General features: G+C 39.9%; 2 protein-coding genes across 3 annotated transcripts in view; one reads left to right on the top strand and one right to left on the bottom strand.

Annotated features, from left to right (window-relative positions):
- AP3S1 (adaptor related protein complex 3 subunit sigma 1) overlaps positions 1-17,354 on the bottom strand; it is a 28,266-nt gene extending 10,912 nt beyond the window's left edge. The window contains exons 1-5 of the mRNA XM_048504055.1: positions 17,115-17,354; positions 13,347-13,438; positions 11,773-11,884; positions 4,350-4,421; positions 1,916-2,023 (exon numbers count right to left, since the gene is read on the bottom strand). Coding sequence (XP_048360012.1) covers positions 1,916-2,023; positions 4,350-4,421; positions 11,773-11,884; positions 13,347-13,438; positions 17,115-17,183 — 453 coding nt within the window. The 5' untranslated portion in view covers positions 17,184-17,354. The remainder of the gene's footprint in view (positions 1-1,915; positions 2,024-4,349; positions 4,422-11,772; positions 11,885-13,346; positions 13,439-17,114) is intronic.
- A 52-nt stretch (positions 17,355-17,406) lies between these two features.
- ATG12 (autophagy related 12) lies at positions 17,407-24,074 on the top strand. 2 transcript variants are annotated; one of them, XM_048504056.1, is made up of 4 exons: positions 17,412-17,657; positions 19,823-19,959; positions 20,519-20,581; positions 21,255-24,074. In XM_048504056.1, the coding sequence occupies exons 1-4, from the start codon at positions 17,501-17,503 to the stop codon at positions 21,312-21,314; spliced, it is 417 nt and encodes a 138-aa protein (XP_048360013.1). In that variant the 5' UTR covers positions 17,412-17,500; the 3' UTR covers positions 21,315-24,074. The 2 variants fall into 2 exon arrangements, with proteins under 2 accessions (XP_048360014.1, XP_048360013.1); XM_048504057.1 differs by lacking the exon at positions 20,519-20,581 and having other exon boundaries at positions 17,407-17,657.
- The last annotated feature ends 1,276 nt before the right edge of the window (positions 24,075-25,350 follow it).

Genomic DNA, 25,350 nt, shown 5'->3' with positions numbered 1-25,350 from the left:
GCTGGCTTGAGGCCTCCCGCCTCCCCCCACGCCGGCAGAATTCTTGCCGGCGTGGGGGCGCCTGGGGGGCCGTGCGGAAACCGCCTAAGACAATGCTACTAGATGCAGCTAATGCCCCTCGAATTCATTTCCTTCTTCACCGTTCACCTGTCAAGGTTTCTGTTATGCACTCAGAACCTAGTTAAACTGAGCAGATGAAGTAATAAGAATAGGAAGTTAACTTAGTCCACTTCAGTGAAGTGACTTCTACCTACTGAATTATTTGACAGCCTAACTTAACAGGTTAATAACTTAAAACACAGTGTGCGTGTTTTTTTAAAGCATACCTTTTAAAAGCAAGTTCTCTTTCAACCACTCACGTAATTTTAAAAAACACACACAATTCAAGTCTTGTACAAAGCTTATCTGATTCATAAAATCACCTTTGGATTTATTCAGTAATGTTCTTTCAGTACAATACCGCCAATAACTTCCTCCCCATTTTCAGGACTTCTCTGTATTCTGCTACACTTTCATTAGAATGTACCATGTTGTATTACTAAAGGTAAGGAGAACATTCCATCACATTGAAAATTAGAAGTGATATTGTGAAGGGTCAAGACAACTTGCTTAGAAAGTAACAACTTGATGTTATGGATAGAAAAATCAGTTCTTTTTGTACATAGTAAATAGATGATTTGTGTAATGTTTGCATATTTAGCTGCATTCAGATGTGACTTTAAGACATCGTTAAGCTAGGATGGGCACAGACTTAACATGCTGTGCTCAGGCTTTAAGCCTCCCCTTCTCTCTCTCATGCAGAGTACTCTAGTTTGAAACTGAACACCAGTTACCCATGACATACCAACCCAGGTATGTGGACTAACTGGAATTAATTATGCTCCACAAACTAGTTTTCTAAATCTGAATTACACCCTGTTTTAGAATGCCAGCTTTTGGTAGGTGGGATAGTTAATTCCTGTTAATTCACACAAGTGTAATTGTTATAGTGGAAAGTGGATTTATCAGCCTTGACATCAGACTTTCAAGGCAACAGATGCACAGAAGTGGTTTGCCACTGCCTGCCTCTGTTCAGCAAACCTGGACTTCCTTGGTGGTCTCCCATTCAAGTACTAACCAGGGCCAGCTTCCAAGATCTGATAAGATCAGGCGAGCCTGGGCCATCAAGAGCAACTGAATCTCATGTGAGTTTCTCAACCAGGATTCCCTGTGCAAGAATGATGGGGAAGGAGGATGATCGACAGGCAAGCAGAGCAACAAGCTAAATTCATGCACCTCCCAGCTAAAGAGACCTCTGATTGCAGCCCTAATTTTTCTGAATCTGAAGGACTTTTGATATTCCTTATCTATTCTAGTTTGTGAGAAACAAAAGGAAACTATAGATTTGCAGGTACTCAGTGTTTTAAATATATTTAATCTAACTCCAGATATTCTGACCTACACGGTCAATAAGAAAAAAATCATAGGGATCTAGGTCACAATTTAACTTTTCATAATATGGGATGAGCTATCCTATTCCATTTTTTGCTCAATCTTTCTGGCTGCTACACCATACTATTATCACACATAACTTCTGTTGAAAGCACACACCCTTCAATGGGATGCCATAAAAAACGATCAGTAGGAGCTCCTAGAAGGGAAGAGAGGCTATAAGAGTCAGACAACTTGACTGAAAGAAGCTCAGAAATGTTTTTGTACACAGATGCTGATGACAGATCTGGCTTTGATAGAAGGAAAAAGGAATACTCAGCTATTTATGCAACCAACAAAGGCTTTATCATGCCACAGACTGAATACTCATTTGTAACAATATAAGTAGCTGAATATAGGACGATACTAAAAGATAAGTGACGGTGTCACATCATGCAAGTAGTATGGTCATGCTCAAATCAACTTCAGTGCTTTTAGTTCTTACCTCCGATTTTTCCAATTTATTTTGAGCATCAATCTGCGTGACAATTTCATTCATGTTGGTCTCCAGAACCATCCCACCCATCACCATTTCAGCCAGGATATTATGGACCTAAAAAGATCAAAGCCAAAGGCACATATATCACAAGTATTTTAGGACTTGCTGCTAAGTTTATCTAACATATGTTTGCCACCAAAAAATTCAACATAAGTAATAAAATCAGCTATTTGCATTTTAAGGTATAATACTGATAACTCACACAATTTCTGAATGAAAAATGTAGTCACTTGATGTGACAGACATGTAGACATCTGAACCTTCTGCACCTATTAATATTAATAAGCAGCTTACAACATTGATAAGAACCTTATTAGTAAGAATAATTAATAATGAATTTATACTAGTATTTAGAGAGCAAGTAGCAAATTGTCTAATGTGTTTATATTTGGTGCAGACAAAATCAGGAGACTTCCCTTTCTCTTTGTAATGTGTGCGTTTTATGTACTTTTTGTGCAGTTTTTTCTGTCTGGTTTTGGTTTGTAAAGTTCTTATTTTTCCTCTACATATGCCTTTAAAGTCTTAATAAAAAAAGTCAACCTGTAACAGTGGTTAAAATGAATGAAAAAGACTGAACGTAAAAGTGTTGACTGTGGTTGACTGAAGGTTGTGGGTGTAAGGTGCATAGTTCATGTTATCATGAAAATGTCTGCTCTCAGTATTGCAAATTAACTGCATTGATTGAGAGATGGCTACCATATGGTCTGAATGCCTTTTTATCAATACACCAAGATGTCCTTGAGTTAATCTACTTGTGTAAAGGGAATGGCAAATGTGATGTCTGTTCATTAAAATGTGAATAATGCCTCTAAAATAAATTAAAAATTAACACTAATATATAACTGTTCAATAAATATCACTGTAAAGCAATGGATTTCAAACTGCATACTAAAGCTTTTGAAAATTAAATTTAATGTTTTCAATTGTACAGTTCTTGATGAGGCATTAGGATGAGATTATACACTGCATAATGAATATGCCACACACCCAATACCTAAGCTAACATATCGGTTTTGAGGATTATTGTACAATGTATGCAACTGCCATGGCATTTCAAGTGCAATATATAAGCAATGGTGATTTCTGAGTAGGCACTGATATTCAGTTGTTCCACAAGGCAGGCCAAATGTACTTGATCTCACTTGCAATATTTTTATATATTTCACATGTTGGCAAGAAACTGGTCAATAGAAATCAAAGAATATACAAAGGCATAATGAGTGGGGGATGTAGGGGGAAGTGGACAGGATCTAAGAGGCATGAAGGAGCTTATGTATACAGGAACCTCACTCATTCATTACTAGAAGCTATTCCTCAGATCCCCCTTAGTTTCACAGCAGTTCACATTCCAAAATATTATCTTAAAAATTGCAAGGGCAAAGGTCTTTCCTGCCTCTTCATCTTCCTCCTCCAAACCTCCTCCCTTAGGACAATCTGGGAAAATACTTGTTGGTCTTCAAAAACAGACCAATTCACTGTCCTGTCCAAGACAACATTCTTGAAAGAATTTACTCTTTCCCCCCAGGAACTATCAGAAGTATCAAAAAAAAGGGGTGGGGGAGAGAAAACATATTGCCTACATAAAGGTTTATTTATTTATTTATTATTTAAATTTATAGACCACCCAATCCCCAAGGGGCTCTGGGCGGTGCACAACATAATCAGTTACAGAACTAAGAACAATGAAGTACTTTCCTAAAATCTTTAACCAATTGTCTATTCCCGCCACAAACTTGGAAAAAGAATTGACAACTGGAGACTTTTTTTTACACAGCTCCTTATGCTCCTGCAGCATTTTCTGAAAGTTCAATAAGTTAAACATGTTGTTCAGAGTCTGAAGGAATGAGTCACTGCCTTGTTTCTCAGTCTTTTATCCACATCACTTGCCTATAAATTTCTTATAATCTCTCTACTGCCTAACTAGAACTGATTTATCAGCCTTGATTGACCTAGCTCTAGAACAGAGGAAGGAGTAGGGGACCATTTCAAAAACTGAATTTTTAAAGAGGATAACACTTTGGTTTTTCTTTTTCTTTTAAACATGAACTTCAGCTATAAATTAAGGACAATAGTTTGAGTCATAATTTTATGTAACTACCAGACATGGCAATCCCAAATTCATCTACAAATTCTGAACAGGCAATATAAAATAGTAACCAGAAAGTTCTTAGATCCTTTAATCAGTAAAGTTGTAGAATTTTGGTTTTGCAATTCCTTACATAATACTTAAAAGTAGTGAGTTACACTCCACTGCAAAAAACTGTAGATATACAGTAGTGACAACTGAATGAGGTAAAAACTGTGTGCCAATTGAACAGACAAATGTTTCTTGTCAGCAGGATCTTTGTTGATGCGAATGCAGCTCAGCTCACCACAGTACCTTATCAACATGGAAAATTAAATCCAATTCGCAGACATTCTCAAAACACTTGTCTAGTGTCTCTACAAATACCTGTGGCAGAAAGAAAAGGTAACAGGTCAAAGTTAATTGTAACAGAATCATTCCATTATGGGTAAGTGTAAATGTGGCAAACAGAACACAGAAGACCATACGAAATTGTGGGACTTTAATGTATCTGCACAACATGTGTGAATAATGTACTGGATTCTCTTGGCAGATGCCAAGTGTATTACTGAAGGTCAGCCTTTACTGGCATAATGGTTTTGAGTTCTGGCTCATAAGCCACATATCTGAACAAAATTCATACGTTTAAAGTACTTAAACTGCTGAAGTATTTTGTTTCTGTATATATTCTAATGCATTACTGAAGCTTTGTTTATATACAAAAACATACTGAAATGTTTAATCCCCAAAAGCAGCAGTTGTAGAGGTCGGTTTACTATTTTGTCAATCGATATTATCACCAGCATGTGGACAATATGGCACAAACAGCCACCTCATATTGCTATTAGATAGGAGCAGTGTCCCACTGCCAAAAGCATGTTCTAATGCACACACATTATTCCTTTGTAAAGAGAGCAAAATTAACTTTATTCTTTGACTTCTAATAAAATCTAATTCTAAAATCTAATTCTTTGACTTCTAATAAAAAATACTAAAAGCAGCTTTTAAAAGCACAAGATTGCTACTAAAACATATACAATATTCTGGGAAACAACATTAAAATTAATTGAAACTATATGTTTGCCCTAGTTCAATTTTTCAAAGATCAGGAACATGTCTATTTTAATTTGCAAAAATTTAGCTTGTTGCTTCAAGTAGAAAAAACAATTCTGTATCTAATTTCAAGCCTTGCAGGCCCCCCAAATGTGAATCAAAAAATCTGCACGATGCAGTCAAGTACAAACACAAGGGGATGTTTCTAAAAACCAGGGTTTGCAAAAAGATTCCAGAAGTTTTAAAAGGAGAGGGTAAAAAATGCCCCAAACCAGAAAAGTGATGAGAGAAAGTACACAGATCACAACTTCAGGAAAAAAACCAGTATTAATGGGACAGGGTCTGGCACAGGGAGGGAGGGGGAGAAAAGCAGAAAGGGCTAAGCAACAGGGAGAACCAGAAAAAGGGAGAAACTGGATATCTCCACCTCACAATGTGGAAAAGGCTTGAAGCAGACAGCACACAAGATGCAATTTTTACTGTAGTTCTGCCCCATCAGCTGGTTGGTAGTGGTGGAGTAAAAGTAAGGCCAAGAGAGAAGTATCCTGCATACTTCCTGCTAGACATATTCACACACACCAGTAAATATTATCTGATCTTGGGAATGGGACAGAATGCAGAGCTCATGCATTTTGTACCCTAACCTCAGCTAATCACCAAATTGTCTGCTGCTGCTGCAGAGGTCCTGAAGTGGTACCTGACTGCTGAGGCGAAGTGGTTAAGGGTGAACCACCTGAAATTGAATCCTGACAAGATGGAGATAGCATCGGTTGGGAATGCTAAGATGTTGAAGGACATCACAAAACAAAAAAATCTATACAATGCCAGTGCAACACCATGGTATATTATTTATTCATACTGGTCCCATAATAGCAACTTGAAAAAAATACGAATGTTAACAATATGCTGGTTTAATTCCACTCATCACTTCCACAGACAGTTAAATTATAATGTCAAAGTTCTGACAGTTAAAATCTGATCTAAATATTAGTGGATTTCGAACTCCCCCTAGTGCCTTAACTTCATAATTACACAAAGTTAGTCTACAATGTTACCGAGGTTAAGAAGTGGTTCTTTGTATACTGGCCTGTTTACCGTCAATTTATCTATTAGTCAACATGGCCCTACCTGCAGACACTTAAATCCATGGACTGGGGCTATGTTGACACAAAATACATTTCCAGAAAACTTCAGGAAAGACCCAGGTTTGCAGAATAACCCAAAAAGGGGATTTGTAACAGAAAAACTAGAGAACAATGGTCTGTATAGACACACAACTGTTCTTCAGAGGCACAGGCTATGGAAGGAGGAGGGCTAAGGAAATGAGAAGAAGCTGTTGTCCTATGCCCCACTCAGCTGCTGAGGCAGCAAAACTGGAAAGGTCTGCAGGAGGAAGTGTGGGACTTATCAATCATCCCTTCTGCTGAGGTGGCAACACTCCTACCCCTGCCAAGACCCCCAGAAAGAGGCAGGGGAGGGAGGAGTACTGGGATCTAATGGCCCTGCCTGCTGAGAAAGCAATACTAGGGCCAGGCAGGGGAGGATGCTTGGGAATCCTCAGCCATCACTGCTGCTGAGGTGGTGATGTTCCTTCCTGATATGTCCTGCTAAGGAAGTTGTGGAGAAATGTTTTTTCCCCCGCCCTTCCTTTTGTCCCCAACCAGACACCAATTCCAATTCCAAAGCCTTTATTGGCATTATAAACTACAGAGTTAGTAGAAAAGTAGAAAAGAGGCATTTATCTACTAACTGAGACATTAAAACATTAAAATGCATTAAAACATTAAATACATTAAATACATTAAAACAATGTTAAACGTTCACAACCACGCCTTGTAAACCGCACACATATAAATTAATTAACCATTACTACTATGTAGACAATGATTGCGCCTGACCAAATAGTGCCTCAAAAAACTTGCAACATTCTCACATACAAGATCACAGGACCCATTGAGTAGAAAGTTCATCACAGATGGTAACCTGACAGCGTTTGAGCTCTCTACCAATGGACAGATGTACATGGAGCGTATAGACTCGTATATTGGACACTCCAATAGTACATGTTGAACCGTCTCAACAACGGCCATGTTACATTGACATAACCTGTTCTCATATGGAGTGTTATTATACCTGCCAAGAGTCATAGCGTTAGGTAGAGCATTAAAACGAGCCAAAGTGTACACTCTGCGTTGTTTGGGGTTGCACAGAATGTACAGATAGTTGGCACAGTAATCTGATCGGACAATTCCCAAGGCCTGTGGGGAGCAGCTTTTTCCCCCCTCCTGCAACATTCTCAGTTTCTCTCGTTCAACTAAAACAGATTTAATTTCATTATGAATTCTGATGGCAGACATAGTTTGGAACTGGTCAGCTGTTAAGCCCATGTTGTTAAGTTTCTTATCTATGTCAGCCAACCATTTCACAGATGTAGATTCTGATAAGAGTTGATGTATAAAACTATTGGGTCTGGGCTCAAAATGAATTTGGGTCCAGTACTTAAGTACTCTTGTCCATGCCATCAGTTCCATACTATTTTGTCCAGTTTCTCTGCATAGGGTGTCATATGGGACACACCTTGGTGACCCTAAAATTCTTCGCAAAAAGTATCCCTGTACTGACTCATAAGGTGATTTAATTTCGGGGAACCATATTGGGGCTCCATATAATAGTTGAGGGATTATCTTTGCATTGAAGATTTTCAGTGCAGCGGGGACAAATTGGTGTCCTTTAGAGTAGAAAAATCGGAGAATCGCTGCAGCATTCACCCTAGCTTTGTTCTCTGCTTGTTTGCTGTGAGGGACCCAAGATAGGTTGTAACTGAATAGGAGCCCTAGATATCTAAACTGACTTACTTGCTCTAGGACATGGTTGTTCACTTTCCAGCTACATTTACACCTAGATTTTGCAAAGATCATGACTTTGGACTTGTCATAGTTAAGCGTCAGCTTATTTACATGAACAGTATTCTGCACTGCAGTTTAGTAGGCGTTTTAAGCCTATACGGGAATATGACAAGAGAACGAAGCGTCGTCTGCATAAAGCAGGGTGGATATATACCAGCGAACCTAAGCGATGGCGGATGGCCATCAATTTTTAGTTAAGGTTGCAGGGAAGTCATTGAGAAATAGGCAAAATAGACTGGGTACCAGTGGGCAACCTTGTTTAACCCCTTTGTTAACCATAATTGAAGTTCTGTTAGCGTGCCATCTCTTGAAGTTCTTATTTGTAGGATTGTATTTATTAGGTATTGGAGCGGCTTTTAATTAGAGCTAAAAGTCTCTGTTCCATATTTAGGGTTTTTAATTTATGCCATAAAAGTTCCCCTATCTACCGAATCAAAGGCACCCTTCAAATCCAGAAAAGCAGCATAAAACTTGCTTTTTTCTTTGTACCCACGTATTTGCTTGCAAGATGTTGGAGAATTAGACAGTGATCTAGAATAGAGTTACCTGCCCGAAACCCGATTTGTTCTGGGCCGAGTAGCTGATGTTTGTCTGTCCAGCTCTTTAATTTTTTCAGTAGATAGTTAGCATACAATTTGCCTACGATAGATAAAAGGCTGATCGGCCTATAATTAGAGGGACACTGGGGGTCTCCTTTTTTATAGAGGGGTACAATGATCGCCTTTAACCAGTCCTTGGGAATCATTAAAGATTTGTTGATATATGTAAATAATGAGGCAAGCACTGGAGACCAGACACCATAGAACGGGTGGGCAGAAGTTGCAGTGAGCCTGGTAACAACATCAGGGGGAGCAAAAAAAGGGAGGGAAGAAAAGGGAGATAAAACCAGCCAGGACCCTGTGGGTGGGTTCCTCTTGGCTGGCAGTCTCTTGAAGGAGGAAGGCTCTGCCTGGGAGAGAAGGCAGCGGCCATTTCCCTGCAGGCCGTGTGCTAGGCCCAGTGATGGGAGCTTCCTCATAAGCAGTACCTATTTAAGCCGAGGACCTACCCTGCTGGGCAACAACTAGTAGGCAGGTATGTGGTAATGACAGGGCCAGAGGACTTGCGGTTTGCTTTGCTTTAGTTTGTGTTCCTTGTTGTCTTTGGGGTGCTGTGCCAGAAAAGCTCTCTAAATTATTCTTCTGTTATTAAAGAATTTACTTTGTTAAATCTTTACCAGGAGTGAACCGTTCTCTGTACCGCGTGTGCTCCCCCCCGTTTTGGACAAGCTAGTGGGAGAGGAAACTAGGAAGTCCTGGTCCTTCCCAGTGGACAATCCAAAAAACTGACCAGGTGGTGGCAGTGAATCCTGGAAATAAGACAGCCCTCTCCAGGGAAAGGTTGGCAACTCTGGGAGAGATCAGAGGGCGAAATAGGGCCTGCAAGCCATAGGTAAGCCTGTTTCGCCACAGAAGTGATACCAGAAAGGGCATGAGAATTGTTGCTGCCTTCCCAGGCCAAAAGGCAGCAGTGCTAGAGACAGGTGGGAAGGAGGGAGGACCAAAAGTCTGAGGGTCATGGGAGCTGGTGCCAGAGGAGTGCCCAAGAAGGGAAGGGAGAGGAATAAAATGCACTGATACAATGAAATAATTAAAAATAATTCTAGAAGACTTTCAGAAATACTCAGGATTAAAAGTCAACATGTAGAAAACAGAAATAATAGGGGTTAATGTGGAAAAAAGACAATTAGAGAGAGGATTAGTAAAAAAGAAGATTAAATATTTGGGTATTATAATAACACATAGAAAAGAGAAGATGTTTAAATATAATTATGAAGCAAGGTGGAAAAAATATTAAACAAATAAAATATAAAATAAATAAAAGAATGGGATATGAAGACCTTATCGATCACAGGAAAAATCAAAGCATTAAAAATGTGTATAATGCCAAAAATGTTTTATTTATTTCAAACTCTTCCGTTGGAAATTAAGAAGAAACAATTTGAGGAATGGGATAGAAAGCTGAAAGCCTGGGTGTTTAATAATAAAAAACCAAGAATCATGAATAAGATTATATACATGACAAAAAATTATTTAGGTTGGGGGATCCCAAAAATGCAAGAATATTATGAAGCATTCCAGATTAAAAGTCTGATGAGTATAAACAAGGATAATGTCGAAAAATGGGTTAAGTTTGAAAATGAAATAAATGAAGGAGTTAGCATACATGGTATCTTCAATAAAGAGTTGAAGAAAGGAAATCAAAAAGCAATAGGACCAAGAAAGGTCTTGCTAGATATATGGGGAAAATGGAGAGGTAAATGGATGCCTGGCACCCTAGATGTGGCACCTTTGGGAAGTGTGGCTGGCAAAGAAGGAAAAAAAGTGATAAAAATATTGAAAAAGAAAGAGGAATTCAAATTGTGGCAAATTTGATTAGGGAAGGAAAGGAGAAATTATGACATTACCAAAATTCTTATAGAGATAGGGAGGAAACGAGAACTGGTTGGTTTCCTTTGAGGAGTGCATTTGGGAAAGGATAAAAAAGGTTTCACGGATAAAAGGAGAATGTATAATGTCGAAATGTCTGGAACTATATAGGAGAAAACACAAAGGGAAAATTTTAGAGACATATATACAAACATATGGTAGATGATAAAGGAATCTTCATGATTTAAGAACATTGAAACAAAAAATGGGAGAAAGGAAGGATTTCTAGACATTGGTAATACTGAAAAATTAATAGACAGTTGGAAAAAATATAAAGATCGAGAAATATATGGAGTTGGAAAGAAAAGGGATATTAAAATGGTATAAGAACTTACCAAAACAATCCAGCATATATGATTAAAAGGACGATATTTCTAAATGCTGGCACTAAGTGGAGACCAAGAGGCATATTATAGCCATATGTGGATAGAATGTGCAGAAGTGAAAAAATTTTGGACAACTGTATTAATATATAACGAGAAACTGGTGAAGATAAATATTGATTTAAATAATGACTTAATGTTCATGGGTGTAATGGAAGACAGAAGGGTGGATAAACAATATAGTTATATGTATAAAATAATGATTAAAGCAGCCCATGCAACAATAGCCTTGGGCTGGAAAGAAAAGAAAAAATGGACATTTCAGAAATGGTTAGAATATATCTGGGAACAAGTGACACTTGATATTTTCGATATACTAACCAAAAAAAAGTGGCAAGATAAACAGAATGAAATTTTGACGATATGGATAATATACGTGGACTGGATGAAAGAAGCTCGAGTCAATGAAGAAATATGGGAGAAGAGGCTACAGAGAAGAGGCTACAGAGAAGAGGCTACTGCTGTTTGTGTGACAAAACTATGAAGAAGAAGTAATGGGGGGAGGGAGAAAAGGGGAGGAAAGTATTGTTTGAAAATGTATGAAGAAGGAAATTACTATAAACTGTAAAATTACTATAAACTGTAAAATTAAAATGGTACAATAAATTTTTTTTTAAAAAGGAATACAATGCAGAGGGTGGATGCCCCATTGCACAAATTCTTTGCAGGTCCCCACTTGTCAATATAAGTAAGTTTTGAAAAAATACTCAGAAGTTTCAAGCCTTATAGTCAAACAAATACACAGGGCCTTGAAGAACAAGACCGTTATATATTAGTCCTTTAAAAACATTTCTTAGCAATAGAAATGGTTGATTCAGAGTCGTTTGTTTACATTATTACAAAGAATAATGTTAATTGTCAAGTAAATATGAATATATTCATGAACAGCACTTTTAAAAATGGATCATCTACCTCCTAAATGACTTACTTGTATTAGATCTAAAATGCCCAGCTCACTTTCTGAAGAGTCAACACAGAAGACAAAGTACAGTGTAGCATAATGTCGGTATATCAGTTTGTTGTCAGATCCACCTATTAATCTAAAATAGAACTGGTTAAGTATCAGACAACATATAACTGCCACATTTCAAGTTGCCCTGGCTTCAGCATCTTTTTAAACAGCAAGAAACAAAACAAAGTGTAATTCTGAAACAAAGTAGTTAAGCATGCTAAGGTCAAAAGTAGCACATTAAAATGACAACAATGTCATTTACATCTAAAGCTGCTGTTCCCCTAAAAAGGGCAGACCAAACACTGACCGTACTACAGATACAGAAGCTGAACAGAAACCTATCCCCACTGATGATGAAAGGGGTAGTAAGCTAATAATTCTCAATTATACTGAAGCCAGGTATTCAATTAATGATATTTAATGTGTGATGCTTGCACTGATATTACTTGATTGCTAAGTGACTGATAAACTGAACATCACTCCATTTAGTGGTCGACTCCCCACGGGGAAATTCTATCTAGATCAAACTAAGTTTGTAAAGAAATCGCACCTTTTAATTGAGGTTTCAACCTCTCCTCCGCAGTGAAGACATGTAGGCCTATCTTGGATCCCAGAAATGTAGCAATCCCCACTACCACACAATCTCCTTTGCGGGTCTCTCCTGATTGGCTGGCATGCCGTGTTGGGGCAGGACCTTTTTAGGGCGGAAATTTTTTCCCTGCAACTTGCTAACCTGAGGTTCACTCGTTTGCAAGGATGAATGTTTAAGCATTTAGGCACTAAGCGGGGTTTCACTTGTTTGGAAGGGTGAACGGTTAATCGTTTAAGCAGTTTTTAGTTATGCTAACGCCGAGACCAACGGTGAAATTGAAACCCAGAAGAGAGCTGATTAGTTAGCTAGACTTGCGACATGCTCCATGGCGGGAATTTCAAACACAGATTGGACCCCTGTTCCTCCCCACGAAACTGGATTGAAAGCGTGTTAAGGGAAAAAGTTGTACTTGCAAGCAGGTTCTGCCAGGACATCGGATAAGGGGAAGAACAAGCGCCAGAAACGGGATGAATCCCTGTTCGTCGCTCAATCGTCCATGTGGAATCAACCAGTGCTACAGAACCACTAGAACTGCAAAATGGCCAGGAAAAATGCTAACATAACACCTGACATGCCATAGTGCTCTCACTAGAGAGGATGTAATCTTCCTTCTCCCAATCCAAGCCTCATCCAGCACTGCAATTCAAATGCAGGGTTCTTGACTTGCAAGACCTTGCAAGTTCTCCACTTATTTGTTATAAACAGTGTGTTACCTAACACAAAGACCTTTAGAGATCCTCACAACAAAGAGATTGAAAATGAATAGCGTATTATGATGGCAGTGGCAACTCTAGCTACCTGCAAACTGATATTTTGGCAGGGAATGCCATATTTTCTCATACAGTATTGGTGTAACACTTTAAGCATTTATTTGTTCATATGGTAAATCTCTGAACTGGGCATTATTTACTGAAGCACCTATCTTCAGACTGATCAAAAAGATTTATACTATACTTACAAGCCTCCTTCTAGGAAATTACAGACATTTTCATCACGTTTTGACACTAAATGAAATGTTTCTCTGATAATTTGTTGCTGTGTATCTTCACTCTAGAGAAAAACGAGAAAAAATTAAGATGGCAAGGTAGCAGATTCCATTTGTTTAACCTGTTGAATACAGTTCAGAAGAGTCTATTCAGGACCAATTCTACAGTTGCAGGACAGGTTAAAAGTGCACATTTTCAGCTACTACTTAAAAAGTTAAAGCAAGAAAATATACCATGAGGTGAGATATACCATGAGGTTTGCTTTGGGTTTTTTAAATAGATTTTTTAAAACTGATTTTTCAGCTTTTCTTTTTTTCCCACCTCTCAGATGACAAACATGGAAGATGCATGTGCTATAGTACCATAGGGTGTCTCAGTCTGCAACTCTCTCAAGTACTAGGCATACTCACAATTTTTTAAATAGAAAATAAATGTATACTTTAACAGTCCACAAATATGCAAAATAACACTATTTTATATGTTAAACTTTACATTATGTATTATGTTATATCAGTAATAGCATCTTAGTATTGATAGAAAATAATGTTTTGCACATATTTCAGTTCCACTTGTACCTGCGAGGCCCTCTCCTCCAATATACCCCCTCCCCAAAGGGAATTACGTCTGACAACTAACTTGCTGGTGATCTCTGCCCCAGAGGCTATACAGGTGTCCTCAAGCAGAGCCAAAGCCTTCTTGGCCCTGGCGGAAAGCTCTGTCCAATGAGATCAGGACCCTGCAGGTGTTCCACCAAGCCTATGATTGAGGACAGCAACTGTATCTGTCCATCCCTTTTTTCCTTCCATCTCCCTTTTTTTTAGTGATGTTAAGATCAGCTGAATCACATAAAAGTGAAAGTTTCCTCCTAACCTTTCTGGAGGAAAGGTTCCACGTTATTTAATGGTGCAATTAAATATTTAATTCCACATTATTTAATGGTGCAATGACTGACTATTGTTGTTGCTGCTGGATGTTGTTGTATATTTTAATTGAGTCAATGTATGAAGGAAAAATCATGTAAACTGCTCTGAGTACAAGCAAATACATGCAAATAGAGGAAGGGGTGTCTAATAATCCAATACATACATATTCAAGTTTTCTCCCCAAAAGCTGAAGAAAGGCCCCCCCCCCCCCCCCCGGAAATATGACATCTCGATAGCCATGAAGCACTTTTCTTTTGTCAGATGTTAAAACATAAGGAAAATGACTATATTTTGCATTTGTTATTGTTCAGCTATATGTACAGAAGCATCTGGGAAGCCCCATCCAAAGCCCTCAATGGCAGGATGGGGTGCGACCCCACTGCCTTCTGGTGACATAGGTAGCAAAAAACGCAAATTATCACCCCTACCCTGCTGAAAAGTCCTCCTAGGGATTAGAGGATTTATACTGCCCAAAGAGTACGAAAGTCTGAGGGCTGGGGTACCATGCTCCCAACCCTTAACCCCAGGTGGGAACTGACTCTGCCCCTGGAAATCCCCTAGCCTGCTTCCCCCATGCTGGCATCTGATTGGGATGCCAGTGTAGCCTCACCGCAGCCCAGACATCTGGGTTTTGCCACAGCAGAGCTAAGGAGTGGACGGCAACCGGCATATCTGCCTCCTCCAACAGGGCATGTGCCCCAGGGATGGCAACAAGCTGGCACAAGGCTATGCCACTCCCCTAAGCTCTTCTCCCCCCTTGGAGGGGGCTGTTAATGAATAAGATTCAGCTGCTCTCTTTAGTTTTTGCTGCTGAAGAACTTCACCTGTTTAAGAAAAACATGAGTAGCCACAGATGCCATCAAATAGCTATTGCCATCTACTGTAAGTATGCATATAGGAAAAATAGTATGCAAAATCACATATGTTCAAATGTTCAAAGGAGAAAACTGATTTAGCTGTATCCATGCAACGGTCACCTCCAGATTAGATTACTGTATCTCACTCTACGCTGGCCTGCCCTTGAATCTAATCCGGAAGCTGAAATTTATCCAGCATGCAGCTATGAGGCTCCTGGCAGGGGCCTCGAGTAGGGACCACATAACAATGTCCTTTTCCATCTCTACTGGCTGCCTATAGAGTACCAGGTTATTTTCAAGGTATTGGTTTTGACCTTTAAGGCCTTGAGCAGTCTTGGACCCACAAACCTTGGAGACTGCCTCTCCCCATACTGCCCTAGTAGGTCCCTCCACTCTTTGGAGGGGAACCTCCTGGTAATCCCTCGTCCAAAAACCATCTGGCTGGCTTCGACAAGGGTCAGGGCCTTTTTGGTTCTGGTCCCTACCTGGTGGAATATGCTCCCGATTGAGATCAGGGCCCTGCGGAACCTGAGTAGTTTCCGCAGGGCCTGTAAAACGGAGCTATTCTGCCAGGCTTTCCCTGATGGCCAGCCGAGTTAACATCTTTTTCTTGCCTCCTGGAGTGGGGGTGGGAAAGAGATTTATTAGATATTGTAAGCCGTCATCTGAAATTAGGTTTTAGTAATGCTGTTTTAAAATATTTTTATGATTTTATTGTGTTTGTTTTAAATGTTATTGCGGCTCTGTGCCCCTTTGGGGAAGGGCGGGGTATAAATCTAAAAATAAAAAATAAATAAATCCAAGTCTAGCTTGCACACCAATGTAAACATACCAAAACCCAATAAGTCTTTTGGCACACAGGTGCAAACTATAACTGCACAGCACCATACTGTCAAGTGAGATTTTGAAACCAAGTTCAAGTTTATATTTTTTTAGTTGAAGATAATTTAATTAATTTTTAAAGTTCACATAATTATGCCAAAACACATTTATGCAGAACAGAACAAAATGGACTTGAGCATATGTGGCATAACAGATACAGATATTCACTGAATATGGTTATACATGTAGGTGCTCACAGTTTTTACTTGGAAATACTAATATATAGAATATCTCTAATATAAGAAAAACCTAGAGAAAATGGACAAGCATCCAGTTGCAATAACGTACCTTTTCTTATCCATAGTAGAACCAACCAACATCCAGGCTTATGAATTAATTATGTATCAACACAAGCTCTCATACCAAAGACTTGCTAAGCAATGCACGTTATCAACCAGAAGAGAACCTCTACTAACCAGCAACATGAGATCTCATCACTGCCTAGTTAAGCTCTCCTGTTACTCATCCTGTCTGTCGAGATAGGTTTCTATCTGCCACTCTCTCTTACCTGGCAGAGATGCCTGGGTATAGAACAGTATGTCTTTTACCATATTTTTCTTTAGTATTATTACTCAGATCTAAACATTACCCAAACGGAGACAGGAGAAATCTGACAGCATGGACTCAAACACTTTAAACTACAAGTAGGGAAGCTCCTTAAAAAAAAAATAATGCGCCCCAGTTCACAACCTCCACCAGTGTTCTGCAAACAGAAAGCCGGTACAACCTAGATTTTCATTTTAAAAAGTTCCTTTTTAATGTGGAGGAGCATCCAAGAGAGGCATGCACTATCTGCAGTGGAACAGTTCATTCTACCCAGCGCCTGAACTAATGCTGGTGGGTGGGGAAGAACAACAGGAACACCTTAGAGAGCCGGCCAGGCAACGAGGCCCCCTCAGGCTACAGCCCCCAAACAGCCTACTTGTTACACCACCTCACGTGCAGGAGTGGGGCTGTATAACTTGCATGGCCCTCTCGCCACGTACACCTTCGGACAAGCGGAACTGGCCACCTAGTGACTCCAGTAGTCGGTCGACCCCTCCCCACACCCTGTGAGATCCCAGCCCCCCACTCTTACGTAGCGCTGGTAGAACTTGGAGAGCCGCGGTTTCCCATGGTTGTTGAAGATGAGAATCGCCTTAATCATGGCTGGGGAGGGAGGGAGAAAAGGAGAGAGGGGAAGGGGCGGCGGAAGGGCGAAAAGCGGCGGGCTCCCCCCTGGGACTGGGGACTCGGAAGGACTCCCTCCCCCTTGTAAGCCAAAGCTGAAGACGCGCTCCTCGCACAGCGGATCGCTACCAGGAAAAAGCAATCCGCCGCTGTCATCTGACTTATGCTGATTTGCCAGACGGCGGCGCGCAAGGGACAATTTTCTCTCGCTGCCGCCGGGGTGACGTATTCGTGGCCCGAGTTTATTAAACCTGGAATGGCCGACACTAACGCCACTTCCGTTCTGTGCACATCATGTCGGAAATAACTGAAGAGCAGGAGTCCCTGTCGCCTCAGGATGGGGGCGAGATCCCGGAAGGTGGAGGAACCACGGTGGGGGTACTGGAGCCGGTTCCCGCCTTAGCCGTGCCCCCGGTGGCTGAGGAACCTGCTGGAGATACGAAAAAGAAAAGTAAAGCCGCCAATGGGGGGAGCAACCTTTGGGGTTGGAAGGGCTGAGGGTGGCTGACAGCCCTAGTTTGGGGGAAAATACCCTGGTTTAAATAGGCTTAATGGGATATGGTTTACCTCCGTGTCGTGAAAAGCTGCTTCTGCTCATTTCCATACATTAAGCCTCTGTTAAAGGCGCCAGATGTTTTTTCTTCGGACCAGGGAGCAACTATGATGAAATGTTACACCAGGCACGTAGATAGTGGAGTTGCTATGATTCCAAAATTGGCGAGTCCTTACACAGATTTCACCAACCGCTGTCAATTTGCCAGTTGAATTATTCACAGAACTCTTTAGTGCCCATCATTGTCCCCTCTGTCATGACACTGTGGAAGGGGTATACAGCCTGAATGCAGAAGGTGCCAGCGTCAGACTCTACGTGGCAAGCATTTGCACTTTAACAACTGAAGCGGCCTTTCCTGAGTTCAGACCGGTAGCCTATCAACGGTGGCCTATCTTTAAAAATGACTAGAGCCCTGGTGACTTAGAGAAGGGGAGGTGGCTACTGCTGGGGACTGGGGCAGGGAAACTGCAAGAAATCTGCCATTTAGAAATGGGACCGGTGGCCTATCAACTGTAGTATTGTCTACTGGTAGGCAAGGGATCCCTGGGGCCTTAGAGAGCTCTTTCACTTTTTCCATCATTTTAGCTAGAAATGGTGGGTTTGCAGCTGTTCATGCAAATCAGTTTATCTAACTTGGCATTATGACTGCTGCCTGAGACTCTGGCATCCAAGTAATAATGGAATTGGATGAATCAGTGATATGAGTCAACTAAGCAGCCTCATAAGTGATCTCCAGGCTTCAATAAGTGAGATCAAATTAGGGTTGCCAGGTCTGGCTTGCAACCAGCAGGGGCAGAGGAGCAGTGGGGAGAGGTCTAGGTGGTGATGCTGCTTCAGGTTTGCACTCTATTTGGGCAGAAACTCCATGGTTGACTCCTTTTTACTGTATAGGTTTTGTCCAAATTCCAGAGTTTGGCCTCCCTTTCCACAGGTGAGTCCCCACACTGGCAGGTGGGGGCGGGGGCAGTCACAGTTAGAGGCAGGGAATCCAGGTCATAGTAAGATCAAATGTTTTCTTGTGATTTTATGTTGAACTCTAAATCCTTGAGAATACTTTTCCTACTACTAATTTATTTATTATCTTAGGCCACTTCTGCCCCAGTTATCTGCCCAGAATTCAGTGGTTTGAAGAAGGGTTTTTGTTTTTCTTGCTTCCCTACACCATTGTGGTACATTCATGTCCCTGCTGGCTTTTCTCTAACCTTTCTCAAACTTGATTGTTCCAGTGTTTTAGGAAAAATCACAGTACAGCCTAGATGGTTAATGAGTGGGTGGGAAAATTAGGGATTTTTTGCCTACATGATGGCCAGTTTCCCTAACCCTGTCCTATTCTTCCTCAAGTTTTCTCTACAGATCAGTGCAGGCCTCAGGCACGGGAGGGTGTCTCTTTTTTAAAAGGCATACGTATATAACATTATACCAATATGATTTTCAGGTTTTCTGAATTTCCAACTATCATTTAAATTAAAAAGTAAGTTTCTAGCCCCTTCTGTTGCAGACATTTAAGCAAAAAGGCACATCTCCATATTACTTTTTTTTAATAAAAGCTGGGAATGAAGAGAACCTAGTACACATACTAATATACATATACTAGCATAATGTTATATCGATATATTACCAATTTTTCTTTAAAAATGACTAGAGCCCTGGTGACTTAGAGAAGGGGAGGTGGCTACTGCTGGGGACTGGGGCAGGGAAACTGCAAGAAATCTGCCATTTAGAAATGGGAGAAACCACACAAGCCTTTTCTTGTATGGAAAGTGCCCAACTGTTCCTTGTATCTCTGCTAACAATTGAACTATAAGACTTCAATAAGTGATGTAAGTAAATAACATTTCTTAACTCCACATGGGACCAGAAGTACTCTCTTTGTACCTTGTGTTTAAAATTAATTTTTTGGAATAGAGAACGATGTAGGCTGATTTGGATTGCCATTGGTGATGAAGCAGGGAATAAATGAAGTACAAGAAAACAATTTTCCAAATACTTCAGCTCACTTTTTTTGCTCTGTTCCTTGGTGTCTGTTTCCAGGTTTTTCATTTAAAATATGCTTTATGTTCTAGTTGATGTTTTGCTTAAGGCTGTTGGAGATACCCCTATAATGAGGACCAAGAAATGGACTGTAGAGAGAACTCGCACAATCCAGGGGCTTATTGACTTTATCAAAAAGTTTCTCAAACTAATGGCCTCAGAACAACTGGTACGTGATGGTTTTTCATTCCTAAATGGGAAATTGAAGGGAACATAAAGAGAGCCTGCTTACTAAGGCCAGAGGTCAGTTTAGGCCAGCATTCTTTCTCAAGCTGTTCCTCATCAGGCAGATGCAGCTGGGAAGGCCACAAGCAGAGCATTAAGACCCCCCACCACTCTTAAAAATACAAGAATGTATATACTATATTTACCCAAAAGTAAGACACCTCCAATGTCATACAAATACATAAATATTATTTATACTTGTGAGTGTAAGATGATCTCTTTTTCTTGACAGCACACCTTAAAAATAGTGGGGTGTGTGTGTGTTTCTTTTTGGGTAAATAGGGTGTTTTAAATGGTATCCAGCATTAGTTGGAGTTACTGCTAAGCATGTGACCAGGTTTTCCAGAGTTTATTTCTGAAGTAGCAGAATATTTTGTTGGTGGTTTAAATGGTGCCTGTTTTGTTTGTCGTGTAAGTAAATTGTAGAGTTGCTGGATTTAGATTTCAGCTGTGATCCTAAGCGTGCTTAATTTGATGCTGTATATCTTTTTTTTGCCATTCAGTTTATTTATGTAAATCAGTCTTTTGCGCCTTCACCGGACCAGGAGGTTGGAACACTCTATGAGGTGATTCTTAACTGTGAAATGTTTTTATTTTGTTAGTAAGAGAAAACTGGTGCTAGTTTGATTACTCCATATGGCTTCCTGTTTAGAATAAACATTTTAACATGCAAGAACTAGTCCATAGGTGGCAGTGTTTCATAAGGAAACTTCAGAACACTCCTCATTCACCACAGGGCCAATAGTATGGGTTCTACTATCTTGCATGTTTCTTGTAATTTCCTACTGAATCTGCTTATACTCTCTATATTTTATGTTAATTCTATATTGTTTATCTAACAATAGTTGGAGTAAACCTCCTCCAGTCTGAGTGAACTAATTGTCCGATTTATTGGATCTTGTTTTAAACTGGCCTCTCTCTTTATCACCCACAGTCATTGTGTGTATGAACTACCAGTGTAATGGATATATACTCTAATGCACCTGATAAAGTGACCTCTGACTCACAAAAGCTTAGGCTAGTCTTAAGGTGCATTGGACTCCTGTTTTATTCCTCAGTAGAAAATCAAGTCTTCATATATTGGGCCCTATTATACAGCTCCATAATGGGATGCTGTCACCACATAATAGAGTAAAAACATCCTGCTCCTATCAGGATTAAATTAATGTCAACACTAAATTGCTTACTTTGTTGCTAACCTTTTTTCTCTTATTTTTGTCTGTTCTGATTCCTTGATAGTGCTTTGGAAGCGATGGCAAACTGGTACTGCATTATTGTAAAACTCAAGCCTGGGGATGAATTATGACCTGCCATTTCTTAGGACTGTCAGATGGCAAATGGGCTTTGATCTTCAGAGACATTCCCTGTCTACAAATTGAAGAGATGTCAGCACTGTTGCCCATGGAATTAACTTTATTCTTCCTCACGTTTTCTCTACAGATCAATGCAGGCAATTAGAAGATCTATGTATGGGTCTCAGCCTGATAATATTCTTCATTTTGTGAAAATATTTGTGCTTGTGCTCCTGAACAATTAAGCTGTCTTTCTATGCACCAAAACTCTGAGGTTTCTTTTTTGAAAAGTGATATGACTGTTCTGATTTAAGAGTCCATGGTTCATCATTTACCAGGTTGTAGGGAAGTTTATACCTTCACTTTGCAGAAAAATACTTATTGGATATGGAGTTTCTGTTCCTATGAAGAAAGGGTTAAAATTTCTATTTTCTGTTGTCCTTGACTCCTTGTTTGACTAGATTCCAGTTTCTGCTTCCATGTGCTCATAGGACTTTGGACTTGTATTTCAGTTAGCACCCCTCTCCCCTCAAATTGCAAACTTTATCTGGAATTGTAAGGACTTTCAAATATAATTTGTGATGTGGCATGTAAGGGGGTGGGAGTCTTCTGCTGTTCAAAGGGGAAAGGCCCTGGGCCAACATTTAAAGGTTTTTACATCTTGGGCAACTTGTACTTGCTTTCTAATACAATATGCTCAACATTATTGTTATTTGATTACTTGTATCACAGTGAAAATATTTGCTATTCTGAAAACTATGGTCAGAGTCCGTATACTACTATTATACCATCATACAGCCAGTGACTCGAGCTCATCATGCTTTTTTGGTATTCCTCCCCCAAGATGTCTGCCAATATATACTTTTTTTTGACAATCCCATGCTGTTTAAGAATGTTTTTCCTTGCCAGATTAAATGCCAGCCCTTCTACAGTTATGAAAGGTAGAGATATTAATTTACCTTATTTAGAAAGGATCTGTTTATGTTCTTCTGGTTCAATGGATTCTCTAGCACTAATGCTGTTGAGATGTCTCTTCTATAAGATTCTTAGATTGTGTTATGTTATCCTCTGGCCTGGATTATCTATGTCTGAGGTAATATCCTTTTATTGAATAAGAAGGATCCTAAAGTTTGACTGGCAGTTACAAATTTTATTCCAGTCCTTATGACCTGTAAGCAACAGAAAGTTCCTCTTGAGCCCATTATGGTAAATGAATAACTATGAACATCTAAAATGACATTGGAGGAAGGGAAAGATCACACATTAGTTCTGCTCATCGTATCATCAGTAACAGAAATAACAATTTAGGAAGGAAGTTGCTGGTAGTAACTCAGCTTTTACTTCTGATCAACAATGGTGTGCTGGTTTTCAAGCAGGGCCTACTTTTATTTGCTCTCAATCTCAATTTTTGATATTTCTCATCTCTAAATAGGAGAGTGGTGTCCCGAATTATTTTAAGCTGATGTAATTTTTTTTTTGCAAGACTGACAACATTGCAATTGTATTGTTAAAATTATTTCCTAGAAACCATTTTTGGATTGATTAAGGCCCAATACATTATGGAAAACAAAATCTTTCTATAGCTGCTTTTATAGAAACACTATTACGAATCTGGCATTTTGTTATTTATTAAATTTTATCTACCTTTCTCCTGATGTGGAACTCAGGGTCACCTACATAGAACTCTGAGGAGATGTTCCCCCCAGATGCTGACCAGAGCCAGACTTAATTAGTTGTATCATGGTTTCTCTTTTATGACCTTCCAGATTTATCCTTGAACCTTAAAACAGCCATCATATTTTCACCAGACACTGGCTGGATAGAATAATGGTGTCATAACATTAGGGGCCAACATGTCATTGGTAAATCCCACATTAGTACCACTTTCAGCTGGGCTACATAATAAGAATAAACCTTTAGTCGGCATTAAAAAATACAGAGTCAAAAACAAACAAACAGTGCAAAAATCTGAAATACAGGGGAGGATCAACATACCAGAACTTTCCCAAGAAATCTGGACTACATAGATCAAGCCATGCAGCCAAAGTCACAGGATAATGCAAATAGCAGTTGTCTGTTTAATGGGGCCACTAAACATGTTCCATGTGATTCATGTTTGACATACAAACATGTGGTTTGAAGCAGAGTTTGGATATGAGACTTAGTCTGCTATAGAACATGTTGTTGTTAACATTTTTAGGCCACTCTTCCCCTTGTGGGCTCTTGGCGGCTGAGGTAAGCACAACTAAGTACTGTGCAAGTTGCTTCATATGAATGCTTCTACTGTGGAAATTGCATCTCCTCAACTCTGCACCATCATCATTCCGCAAATAAGGCACATTATTGCTGATTGTGCTTTGGGTTCCTAATGGCTGTATGTGGTGGTTGTCAAGAAACAGCTTTCGGCACTCAGCTCAAACACTGCTGCAAACTCTGTGGATTTTAGGGATTTATTAAACTTAAATGTTTTGAAGCATAGTAATGTATTAAATAACACCTTCATATTATAATGGTGAAATGTTTGTAGTTTCCATAGTTTTGCAAAATCAATAGTATAATTGGGAAATAATAATTGGGACTTAAATGTGCTGTAGAACATGTTGTTGTTGTTGTTAACAGTTTTAGGCCACTCTTCCCCTTGCGGGCTCTTGGTGGCTGAGGTAAGCACAGGTAAGTACTGTGCAAATTGCTTCACATGAGTGCTTCTATTTGCTGTGGAATTTAAGCCTCTCTGAGCTTTATAGAGGAGTGTGGCATATAAGTTTGGGGGGAAAAAATAACAGCCTACACCAAGATCTGTATTCTTTCCAGTGCTGCACCTAAAGAGTTTATTGTATGTGTGAAGTTTTTACATATATACCCTTCTCTTGGGATTGAGATGTTAAAATCCACAAGTTAGGTGGGGATTATACTAAAAAAACATAGTTTCCCCCCTCAAAAACTGTGATTTAAACAACCTTATGTTCAAATCTCTGTAACACATTCAAGCTTATAATTAACATAGTTTGTCTTTTGGTTAGGTATTAACAAGAGTGTAATATGTAAATTGGAAGTAAGAATGGCTCAAACTTGATTTGCAAGTTAAATTTAACGCAGTTTCATGCATGTGTGACCTGGATAATCCAGGCTAGCCTGATCCTGTCAGATCTCAGAAACTAAGGGTTGACACTGGCAAGTATTTGGATAGGTGGCCTCCAAGGAATACCATGATTGTGAAGCAGAGGCAGGTAGTGGCAAACAACCTCTGAATGTCTTGGCTTGAAAACCCCACCAGGGGCTGCCATGAGTCACCTTGACAGCAAAAAAAAAGCGGGGGGAGAGAAACTAAAATGTAACAATGCTTATTTCAAAACTGTTTCTGGACAACTGCTTTGTAATCTTTCTGAGGAAGTAAACTACCAAAGGAAATGAGCAAAAATCTCAGCTGTGTTGTGCTTGCTTCGAAAAAAGTAGTGTCACAATGGCTTGCCTTTGGTTGCTTGCTTTCTGAGAGAGATTGTAACTGGCAAAGTCTCCCCCCCCCCCCCAGCCCTGAGACAAGATGTTGCATAGACACACATGCAAGTGTTGCGTATACATGTGACTAATGTATAGTGTGGTTCTCATATGAATCCTGCCTGTTTAAAAAGTGCCTCTTCTCTTTTAATTCACATCTGAGATAATGCTCCCTCTTCCATATTCAAAGTGGCTAATGCATGGTGCTGATTAGAAGTCGGGGGGGGGGGGGCGGGGGAGTGAAGAATCTGCTTTTGAATCTCCCAATCTGCCCTGGAAGCTCGCTGGGTGAACTTGGGTCTGTTACTCTTAGCCTAATCTACTTCAGAGTGTGGTTGTGAGCATGAAAATGAAGGGGAGGTGCACTATCGTAAGTTGGTTCGGATCCCTATTGGGGAGAAAAGTGATGTGTAAATAATAGGGATTAAAGTTCATTTCTACTTTGTCGAAAAACCTGCCTAGAAGAAGGGAGGTGTGTGTGAAATCATTCTCTTATCATTCACTAGTCTCTAACCACTGAACCGTTACCAGGCCCGTTAAAGAAGGCT

The sequence above is a fragment of the Sphaerodactylus townsendi genome, linkage group LG07, assembly GCF_021028975.2.
Source record: "Sphaerodactylus townsendi isolate TG3544 linkage group LG07, MPM_Stown_v2.3, whole genome shotgun sequence".
NCBI lineage: Eukaryota > Metazoa > Chordata > Lepidosauria > Squamata > Sphaerodactylidae > Sphaerodactylus > Sphaerodactylus townsendi.
This window is presented reverse-complemented; position numbering and strand designations above follow the sequence as displayed.

What these genes read in the sequence shown, in the direction of transcription:
- ATG12 (XM_048504056.1), top strand. Translation starts at nt 17,501, where the DNA reads ATGTCGGAAATAACTGAAGAGCAGGAGTCCCTGTCGCCTCAGGATGGG. An exon ending in TAATGGCCTCAGAACAACTG is followed by an intron (nt 19,960 to 20,518) that starts GTACGTGATGGT and finishes TTTGCCATTCAG; the next exon opens with TTTATTTATGTAAATCAGTC. An exon ending in AGGTTGGAACACTCTATGAG is followed by an intron (nt 20,582 to 21,254) that starts GTGATTCTTAAC and finishes ATTCCTTGATAG; the next exon opens with TGCTTTGGAAGCGATGGCAA.